We start from the raw sequence: 10,275 nt of genomic DNA, 5'->3' as shown, positions 1-10,275 counted from the left end.
AGGTCCTGTGGTAGGAAGTGGAACGGAGGGCTGTGAGCAGGGCCAGGCAGGGCACAGCTGGTGTGAGAGGGGGTAGGGATGCTCAGAGCACCCATTTCACTGATGGGGAAACCGAGGCTCGCTGGGTGGCCTTGGCTGGCTGCCCTCTCCTCGCTGAGACGGGGAGAATACCCCTGAGTCCCCTGCCAGCTGCCCTCACACCCCCACCTCTCAGCTCCACAGGGCCCATGGACGGGGCTGGCCATGAGTTCCTGCCCCGAAGAGCAGTTCTGGGACCCCCTGCTGAACACCTGTGTCTCCTGCAAACCCATGTGCAGCCACCGGAGCCAGCGCACCTGTGCGGCCTTCTGCAGTGAGTCCGGGGCCCGTGCCCGCCTGGTCCCCCCAGAGCCGGGCAGCCGTGGAGGGGCGGTGGGAGGGGCTGGGCGCCGAACTGTACCCCTCCATCAGGCCACACTGCCCGCCTCTGGCTTCTTGGGGGGGTGCCCGGCCCTTCTCTGCCCCAGGCGCCTTGCCCAGGTGGTGCCCCTGTTCTGTGATGTAGCCGCAAGACCATTTTTGTCATTCTCCAGCGTGACTCTCTCGAACCTTCTGTTACCAAAGCCATTGCCGTCAGCTTCAACTCTCGTGGCGACTTCGCCTCTTTATGTGAAAGCAAAGCCAGGAGCTCCCATCATTTGCCTGTAACTGCTCCATCAGACTCCCTAACCTCAACACCTTATCACCCCCGTGAATAGCCCCTTAACATGATTTTCACGCTTGGCCCATCTCAGATATTCCCTTTTTATTTATTCATTTTTAAAGTCTCCTGACTTTCAGAATAAATAAATACGGGGGTCGGCGCTGTGGCGTAGTGGGTAAAGCTTCAGCCTGCAGTGTCCACATCCCATATGGGCGCCGGTTCATGTCCCAGCTGCTCCTCTTCTGATCCAGCTCTCTGCTGTGGCCTAGGAAAGCAGTAGAGGATGGCCCAAATCCTTGGGCCCCTGCACCTGCATGGGAGACCCGGAAGAAGCTCCTGGTTTCGGATCGGCACAGCTCCGGCCGTTGCGGCCATCTGATGGGGAGTGAATCAGTGGATGGAAGACCTCTCTCTCTCTCTCCCTCTCTCTCTCTCTCTCTTTCTCTCTGTATCTCTGCTTTTCAAATAAATAATTAAATGTTTAATAAGAAAGAACTTGTGTGACATCCACATATCAATTTCAAAATACAAGTAAATCTTATTTTTTAAAAAAAGATTAATTTACTTGAAAGGCAGAATGATGGGGGAGAGAGAGAGAGAGAGAGAAAGAGAGAAATCTTCCATTCACTGGTTCATTCCTCAAATGGCTAAGGTTGGGCCAGGCTGGAGCCAGGAGCCCCATCCACGTCTCCCACACAGGTGCAGGGGCCCAAGGACTTGGGCCATCCTCCACCGCTATCCCAGGCCATAGCAAAGAGCTGGATTGGAAGTGGAATAGCCGGGACTCGAACCAGGATGCTGATGTCACAAGCAGCAGTATAACCCACTGTGCCACAACACCTGCCCCAAGAAGATCCTTATATATATTTGAAGACTAAGAAATACACTTTCGAAGGATCTATAGCTCGAAGAAGAAATAATGGTCAAAAGTTAGAATGTCTTGAACCGATTTTAGAAAAAAAACCCACCTATCAAATACGGGCAGTGCGGCTAGAACGGAATGTAGAGGACCATGCATAGCCTTCCACTGGAAAGTTCTAGAGGCCCTGTGATCTGGAATTGCTGTTTGGAAACCAGACTGTGATTTTTTTTTAACTCTGACGTCTCGAGACCACCCCCGACTCCCGCAGGCCTCCGGACCCCGCACTGCCTCTCCTTTCTGTCTCTCAGAGTCGCTCAGCTGCCACAAGGAGCCAGGCAGATACTACGACCCCCTGCTGCGGGACTGCGTCAGCTGCGTCTCCGTCTGCGGCCAGCACCCCAAGCCGTGCGCCCACTTCTGTGAGGGCCGGTTCCCGGGCCGAGGGGGCCTCTCGCCCGAGCTCAGGCGGCAGCAGGGTGGGGAGTCGGAGGCCAGGGCGGACAGCACAGGAAGGTACCAGGGATCGGAGCACAGAGGCTTGGAGGCCGCTCCAGGTAAGCCGCTGCTGTGCACCTGCTGGGCGTCGGCCCCTCTGAGTTGGGGACGGGGTGTGGGGAGGGGCTGCACCAGGGAGCAGGTGTCCTGGCAAACGGCCAGAAGATGGGGTCTTCCTAGCACAGGAGAGAACTTAAGAAAAATGCCGAGTAGTCTGGGGGCAAGAGGAGGCAGGATGACCAGGCAGCGGCAGGGGGCCTTGAGGTCATGGCTGTGGAGGCCCAGTGGGCTATGGGTCAGCTGCCCTACTGTGTGAGTGCCCAGGTCACCCCTCAGCCCTACTGTGTGAGCGCCCAGGTCACCCTCAGCCCTACTGTGTGAGTGCCCAGGTCACCCCTCATCCCTACTGTGTGAGTGCCCAGGTCACCCTCAGCCCTACTGTGTGAGTGCCCAGGCCACCCCTCAGAGCGCCCAGGTCACCCTCAGCCCTACTGTGTGAGCACCCGAGCCACCAGCAGCCCTACTTTGTGAGCGCCCGAGTCACCCTCAGCCCTACTGTGTGAGCACCCAGGTCACCCTCAGCCCTACTGTGTGAGCACTCAGGTCACCCCTCAGCCCTACTGTGTGAGCACCCAGGTCACCCTCAGCCCTACTGTGTGAGCACCCAGGTCACCCTCACCCCTACTGTGTGAGCACCCGAGCCACCAGCAGCCCTACTGTGTGAGTGCCCAGGTCATCCTCAGCCCTACTGTGTGAGCGCCCAGGTCACCCTCAGCCCTACTGTGTGAGCACCCAGGTCACCCCTCATCCCTACTGTGTGAGTGCCCAGGTCACCCTCAGCCCTACTGTGTGAGCACCCGAGCCGCCAGCAGCCCTACTGTGTGAGCGCCCGAGTCACCCTCAGCCCTACTGTGTGAGCACCCGAGCCACCAGCAGCCCTACTGTGTGAGCGCCCAGGTCATCCTCAGCCCTACTGTGTGAGCACCCGAGCCGCCAGCAGCCCTACTGTGTGAGCACCCGAGTCACCCTCAGCCCTACTGTGTGAGCACCCAGGTCACCCTCAGCCCTACTGTGTGAGCGCCCAGGTCACCCTCAGCCCTACTGTGTGAGCACCCAGGTCACCCTCAGCCCTACTGTGTGAGCCCCTGACTCACCAGCAGCCCTACTGTGTGAGCACCTGTGACAGAGGCATCTGCTGTCTGCCTGGCTGCCGGCGTCTTTGCAGAACCTCCTGAGAATGAGGAGGAAAGGCTGTGTCCCCTGAAGCCCTTCATGGACGTGGCAAGAAGGGCCCTGCGAGAGCGTGGGGCCCCCTGAGTGCCCGGCACTGGACACGATCCACTCCATCCCTCCCCCCACCGCACCTGCTGGCTCCCCTGTGGCCCCGTGGCATCAGAGCAGGTGACAACCACGCATACCGGGCACGACCTTCGACCTTGGGGCTGCTCTCGGCCGCAGTCCCCAGCAGGCTGAGCGGTTTCATCCCTGTGCCGTGCCCTCCTCATGACGGCATCAGTCTCGGGAGGCCAGGCCCCCACACGCTGAGAGACCAAAGGCTGGGCTCGAGGGCTGGGCCACGGGGGACCGCGGGGGCAGAGCGCCACTGCGGCAGCACCATCGCTGACGTCTTCCCTACACTCAGTGCTGCCTTCCGTTCTTGTACCCAACCAGGAACTCCCCCCCCTGCCACGCAACCACTTCCCCTTTTGTGTCAGTCATACCCATTTGACAGATGGAGATACTGAGTCTTGACATTTGCAGACTTGCCGGGGGGGTCACACAGCAGGTGCACGGCCGTGTCGGGCCCCAAGGCACGGTTGACCAGCCTGGGGCGGGTCCCCATGGCCCTGGGAGGGTGGGCTGTGGCCCACCCCGCCATGGGAGGAAGTTAGCTGCTTCCCGTGTGTGACCAGAAGGGGGCGCCTGCTGCAACCCCAGAGCCTCCTTTGGTGTGGATGTGGGGTGCCGTGTGCCAAGATGGGTAGGGAGCCCACGGAGTGCACACGGCTGTTGAGGCGTTGAGGCCCGTGGGGCTAGCGAGTGCCCTGGGCAGCGGGCACAGCGCGTGCAGGGGCCATTGAGGAAGGCGTGGGCGTGGTAAGGCTGCGAGAGCCTGGGCATCCGAGGAGCAGGGACTGAAATGCCTGCCTCAGGGGCTCCCAGCCCGGGCGGACACCGTGGGACCCCTGCCCAGACTGCAGGCTGCACGCCCTCACCACGGAGCGGGGGGGCGGGAACAGGAGGGATTGGGGGAGGATGCTGGTGGTGGGGTTGGGGGTGTGGCTTTGGTTGGGAGGGGGAGGAGCTGGGATGCAGCTGACAGAGGGTCCTGCCCACCAGGCCGGGAGGCAGTGGTGGGCACGGTGGGGGTGGGGGGAGCTGCAGGGAGGCCTCCTGATGCCCCTGATGGGATGGTGATGGGGATGCCAGCAGGGTGCTGGGAGAGGCGATTTCTTTTCTTTTCTTTTTTTTTTTTTTTTTGACAGGCAGAGTGGATAGTGAGAGAGAGAGAGACAGAGAGAAAGGTCTTCCTTTTTGCCGTTGCTTCACCCTCCAATGGCCGCTGCGGCCGGCGCATCATACTGATCCCAGGAGCCAGGTGCTTTTTCCTGGTCTCCCATGCGGGTGCAGGGCCCAAGGACTTGGGCCCTCCTCCACTGCCTTCCCAGGCCATAGCAGAGAGCTGGCCTGGAAGAGGGGCAACAGGGATAGAATCCGGCGCCCCAACCGGGACTAGAACCCGGTGTGCCAGCGCTGCAAGGTGGAGGATTAGCCTGTTAAGCCATGGCGCTGGTCGGGAGAGGCGATTTCTGATACCCTCGGAGGCCACATCTGCACTTAGGAGAGACAGCTCTCAGTGGGCGGGGCCATCTCAAGGACAGGGACCCCCCCACACCACACACACCAGAGAATCAGGCCAGTCCAGGGGGCAGCCAGCACCGCCCCTCCCCTGCAACGTGGGAGCCTGCATAGGGGCATCTCATTGAGGGGTCAGAAACCCTGCTAAGGGGCAGTGGGCGAGGCCAGAGGCCCAGGGGGAGGGGAGGAGGCTCCTGCTCTCTCAGCATATGTGGGACGCAGTGGCGTGCTGAGGGCGGAATGGGCCGGGTGCCCGGTGGCTGTCCCCACGCCCCAGCCAGTGAGCCAAGCCCTGGAGTCAGTTCCATGGGCACAGGCGTCAGATGTCCCCAACTCCTCCCAGCGCACCCTCTGTCCACCCTCTCTCAGGCTCCTCCCTGTGGGACAGGCAAGCTGGGGGCGGCTAGCTGCAACTTTCCACCCAGGCCTCGCTGCCTCGTTTGCCTGTGACACCAAATGACAAGCAGTCAGCACACTTCTCTGTCCTGCCTTTGTGGCCAGCTGCTGGGGCCGGCCCCACCCTGGCCACACAGGCCCCTTTGAGTGACAGGTTACAAGCGTGCCCCACTGGCAAGTTGGAGCCTAAGCCTGGGGCCTGCACTAAACTGCTTTTAGGTAAGAGAAGCCTTTGAAAACAGTATTCCAACAAAACAAAACCAACACAAGATGGCTTGGAAAGCAACTGGGTTTGTGCTGGGGTGCCCTCTGGTGGTCATTCTCTGCAACCGTCAGAATGCGTGGTCCCTGGGAGGCTGGGAAGATGGCTCCATCATCTCCACCTGCGCTGGAGGCCCACGCTTCGTTCTCCTTCCCTGGTTCCAGGTTCCGGAACCTGCCTAGCCCCAGCCGTGGCTGCTGTGTTCATCTGACTGTCGCTCTCCTTGGCTGCCCCTCAAATAAGTAATTTTTTTTTTTTAAGGAAAGAATGTTTTCAGTGGTGGTGTTTGGGTCCAAAAGAGGCCACTCCACCCACCACGTTCGAGGGACCTGGGGGCCCGTGCCCCTGGGTGACACGTGGAAAGTGGCCTGTTGTGTGGTTTTTGTTTGCTTTTTTCTTTTTAAAATTTATTTACTTGAGAGGTAGTGTTACAGAGAAAAGAAGAGACAGAGAGAGGTCTTCCATCTGCTGGTTCACTCCCCAGATGGCTGCAACAGCCAGAGCTGCGCTGATCCAAAACCAGGAGCCAGGAGCTTCTTCTGGGTCTCCTATGCAGGTGCAGGGACCCAAGGACTTGGGCCATCGTCCGCTGCTTTCCCAGGCCATAGCAGAGAGCTTGATTGGAAGTGGAGCAGTCGGGACTCGAACCAGCACCCCTATGGGATGCCAGCACTGCAGGCAGCGGCTTTACTCGCTACACCACAGCGCCGGCCCCTCTTGTCTCAGCTGTGTAGTACCGCTGATCGGAACGGCATTGGAGGCTGACTAAAGGAGATAGGCAGAAGGGAAGTGGCGCACACAAGCCTGTCATAAGTGCGTCGTGTGCATGTGACATGGGACCGTCATGGGTGTTGCACGTGACATTAATCCTGGCACACAGGACCGTCATGAGTGTGACACACGCACATTAAATGTAGCACATGAGCCTGTCATGAGTGCACTGTGTGCACGTGACCTTGAATCTGGCACACGGTACCGTCATGGGTGTCTCACGTGCAGGTGACATTAAGCCTGGCATGCCTGTCCTTGCACCCAGGGCCCAGTGTTGCCAACCTTGTAGGGAGCAGGAGAAACTTGAGCTGAGGACAAAGACCCTGGTCCTGCTCCTGTGGGCTTTCATCCGTCCACCTCTGGGACTATCCCAGTTTCTCCACAAAAAAGTTTGTGGAAAATGCCAGCCTCAGTCTGGCACCAAAACATGAAATCCATGCCTAGTTTTTTCACATATGCATTGTCCTTGAATGTTTAAGATTTATTTTATTTATTTGAAAGGCAGAGTTAGAGAGAGAGAAAGAGAGAGAGAATCTTTCAACCCCTGGTTCACTCTCCAAATGGCTGCAAACAGCCAGGGATGGGCCAGGCTGAAGCCAGGAGCCAGGAGCTTCTTCCAGGCCTCCCACATGGGTGCGGGGTGGGGGTGGGGGAGTGAGGTGGGCTGCTTGGGCTTGGTTGGGGGTGGGGGCGCAGACTTCGGATAGAGAGAGGTCTGGGCAGCTGCTGATCTAAGGGCGCAGCCACTTAGCGTAGGGCCCTGGGGAGTGAGGGCTGCTCCTCACTCGGGTCCTGAGCTCCGGGTCCCTTCTGTCTTGCAGCGCCGCTGGTGCCCAGGCTGAGCGCGCACCAGCTGGCCCTGGTCTACAGCACGCTGGGGGTCTGCCTGTGCGCCATCATCTGCTGCTTCTTGGTGGCCGTGGCCTGCTTCCTCAAGAGGAGGGGCGACCAGGCTTCCTGCCAGCCCGCGGCAGGGAGACCCCGGGCCAAGCCCTCCCAAGGTGAGTGCATGGGGGAGGGAACGCGGGCTTGCCTACGCGGCCCCTGCGCCTACGGGGACAGCCGTATCGTCCAGGGAGAGGTCTGGGGCACCTTCCTGCTCCGTTTTGGCAAACTCGGATTAAAACAACTGGGCGGGAAGAGGGGAGAAGAGGGTCCCCAAGCCAGGCCCTGGGTGCAGGGCGCACGGCGGTCGGTGCAGGCAAGAGGGCAGAGCTGGTGGTGGTAGGGGGCGCCCTCGGCTTCTGGAGCCCGGGGCAGGGTGGGGGTCTGGTCGCGGCTTCCCGGGCCCCATCGCCGCCAACGCCCTCCCTCCGTCCCTGCCCTCCCAGATCCCGCGATGGAAGCCGGCCCCGCAACGTGCGCGCCGCCCGGCCCGGTGGAGACCTGCAGCTTCTGTTTCCCCGAGCGCAGGGCGCCCACCCAGGAGAGCGCAGCCACGCCCGAGACGCCCCGGCCCGCGGTCGCTGAGAGCCTGGGGCGCTGCCCCGGGACCGCAGCCCCGCGGTCGTGCGCGCGCGCCCCGGACGGCGGCCTCGGCCCGCTGTGCGCGCCCGCCCAGGAGGGGAGCCTGGGCGTTTGAGGGGAGGGGGGGGAGCGAGGAGGAAGGGCGCCCTGGGTCCCGGTGCGAGCGACGTAACTCACCCAAAGTGCCCAGTAATAAAGTCGCTTGTACCTGCTGGCCCAGCCCCAGGGAGTTCCTTCTGCGGAGCCAGGCTCCCCTGCTCCCCAGGATGGGTCTCCGCCCGCGACAGCCCAGGGCCTGCACCTGCGTTGTCCCCCTAGGGCCGCTGGCGTGCCCCTCCCCGGAACTCCCAGCGGTCTCACCGGGATTGCCACGCCCTGCTCCCCCTGACCGCCTGCTGGTGCGGACCCTGGGGCGGGGAGGGGTTGGGGAGGGAGAGCAGCAGCCATGGCTCCGATGGCTGGGTTCCTACCACCCACGTGGGACACCTGGATTCTGAGCCCAGCTCCAGCCATTGTGGGTATCTGGGGAGTGGGCCAGCAGGTGGCAACTCTATGACATTGTGGCCACTGGGGAGTGAACCAGTGGATGGAAGACCTCTCCCTCTCCCTCTCCCTCTCCCTCTCCCTCTCCCTCTCCCCCTCCCCTGTTGTGTGTCCGCTGATTTCCGCTGCCCCGCCAGCCTGAGACAAAGGTGGGAGGTGCTCAGATGCGGAGGCGGGCACACCTGTCGCCCCGCCCCCTCACTGCTGTGTGCCTGCGGGGTGGATGGCACTGCGTTTGCTGTCTTGCAGTGCGTCCTGCGGCGCTGGCCGCCTCCCTCCCTGACTGGCACCACCCTGCAAGGGCCGGGTTGAAGTCCTGGCGGAAGCCCCAGGAAAAGAGCGCGTGGCCAGTGTGGATTCCCGCTCTTCCGCTGACCCGCGCTGGGCCCGCAGTTCTTCGAAGCAGCACCTGCGTGGGTGGCAGGGCGTCTCTTCCTGTGCTGGGCCCCAGGCAGCTGTTCTCAGCACCCCCCCCCCCCACCGCCCCCATCTCTGCAATCCAAAGGCTGGGGGGTGATGCATTTGGAGAAATGCTGCGTTTAAGATTTATTTATTTGAAAGAGTTACACTGGTTCACTCCCCAAATGGCCATAATGGCCGAAGTTGAGCCGATCTGAAGCCAGGAGCCAGGAGCTTCTTCCTGGTCTCCCACGTGGGTGCAGGGGCCCAAACACTTGGGCTATCTTCTATTGCTTTCCCAGGCCATAGCAGGGAGCTGGATCGGAAGTGGAGCAGCTAGAACTCGAACCGACATCCATATGGGGTGCTGGCACTGCAGGTGGCAGCTTTACCTGCTGCACCACAGCGCCGGCCCCAGAACTTCTTTTTGGAAGGTTTATTTATTTGAAAAAGCAAGAGTTAGAGAGACAAGAGATCTTGCACCAACTGGTTCATTCCCCAAATGGCCACAAAGGCTGCGGCTCAGCCAGGCTGAAGCCAGGAGGCTGGAACTCCATCTGGGTCTCCCAGCTTCTTTTCCCAGGAGCATTAGCAGGGAGCTGGATGGGAAGTGGAGCAGCCAGACCTTGAACTGGCGCCCATATGGGATGTCTGCACTGCAGGCAGTGCGTTAACCTGCTGTGCCACAAGCCCACAGGGAGTGATCTCAAAGGGAACCCCCCCCCCCCAGGGAGTGGAGCTTGGAGCATCCCCTGGTCTGGGTGAGCCAGGGCTCAGGGCTGGAACTACATCCATACACAGGGGAGGTCTCACTGATAGCTTGGCTGTCAAGGGCGTGGAAGGAACAGAATTGAGAGGGCAACGAGGTCTGGGTGCGGATGACCTCAAGGCCGGTAAAGACCCCTGTGTCCCTGCTGGCCACGGGACGCTCTCAGTCCCCCATGGACACACCTGTGAGCTTGCAGATGCAGCTGGTCTTTAGAACCCTGCCCCCTGGCTGAGCCACGGGCAAAGGAGACATTGCGCACCAGAGCCCAGAGTGGGCTCAAGGTCACGCACTTGCCCTCACTAGGGTCCACCGGGCTGACCCTGCCCTGCATGGCAGACTGACTCACCCCCAGGAAGACCAGCGCCCTGCACCAGGCCCTGCCGCAGTCAAGGGGCAGGAATCCGTCTCCACTGGAGCCAACCCACATGCTGTTTGGAAGCTGCCTTCAGGGGGTGGGGTGGTGAGGGCGGGGGGCCGCAAGTCCCTGGAAGCAGCAGCTGGGCTGGCTCAAGACAATGCTATGGGGAAGCCCCAGTGCATCCCCAGCTTGCAAGAAAAACCATTTGTTTCTGGTTGCCAAGGCTGGGATGGGAGGAGCAGAGATCAAGGTAAGGGTAATGGGCATGGCTCTGGTGCCGCACTTTGCAACCCCATCCATCACAGGTAATTCTCATTCCTGGCCTGGGAAGTTCTCAGACCCCGCGGGGCGCCCGACCCAACAGTGGTTCTATTTGGAGCGCCTGCCACTCCAGGGGCACAAGGACCCTGTG

At 61.0% G+C, this 10,275-nt stretch overlaps 1 protein-coding gene across 1 annotated transcript; it reads left to right on the top strand.

Annotated features, from left to right (window-relative positions):
* The first annotated feature begins 222 nt into the window (after positions 1-222).
* On the top strand, positions 223-7,909 carry TNFRSF13B (TNF receptor superfamily member 13B). The gene is made up of 4 exons (XM_062175128.1): positions 223-352; positions 1,853-2,111; positions 7,165-7,328; positions 7,659-7,909. The coding sequence occupies exons 1-4, from the start codon at positions 244-246 to the stop codon at positions 7,907-7,909; spliced, it is 783 nt and encodes a 260-aa protein (XP_062031112.1). The 5' UTR covers positions 223-243.
* The last annotated feature ends 2,366 nt before the right edge of the window (positions 7,910-10,275 follow it).

The sequence above is a fragment of the Lepus europaeus genome, chromosome 18, assembly GCF_033115175.1.
Source record: "Lepus europaeus isolate LE1 chromosome 18, mLepTim1.pri, whole genome shotgun sequence".
Classification (NCBI taxonomy): Eukaryota; Metazoa; Chordata; class Mammalia; order Lagomorpha; family Leporidae; genus Lepus; species Lepus europaeus.
This window is presented reverse-complemented; position numbering and strand designations above follow the sequence as displayed.

Coding starts and splice junctions, on each gene's coding strand:
- TNFRSF13B (XM_062175128.1), top strand. CDS start 244: ATGAGTTCCTGCCCCGAAGAGCAGTTCTGGGACCCCCTGCTGAACACC. Junction 2,112..7,164: donor GCTCCAGGTAAGCCGCTGCT/GTGCACCTGCTG, acceptor GCTGGTGCCCAG/GCTGAGCGCGCACCAGCTGG. Junction 7,329..7,658: donor CCGGGCCAAGCCCTCCCAAG/GTGAGTGCATGG, acceptor CTGCCCTCCCAG/ATCCCGCGATGGAAGCCGGC.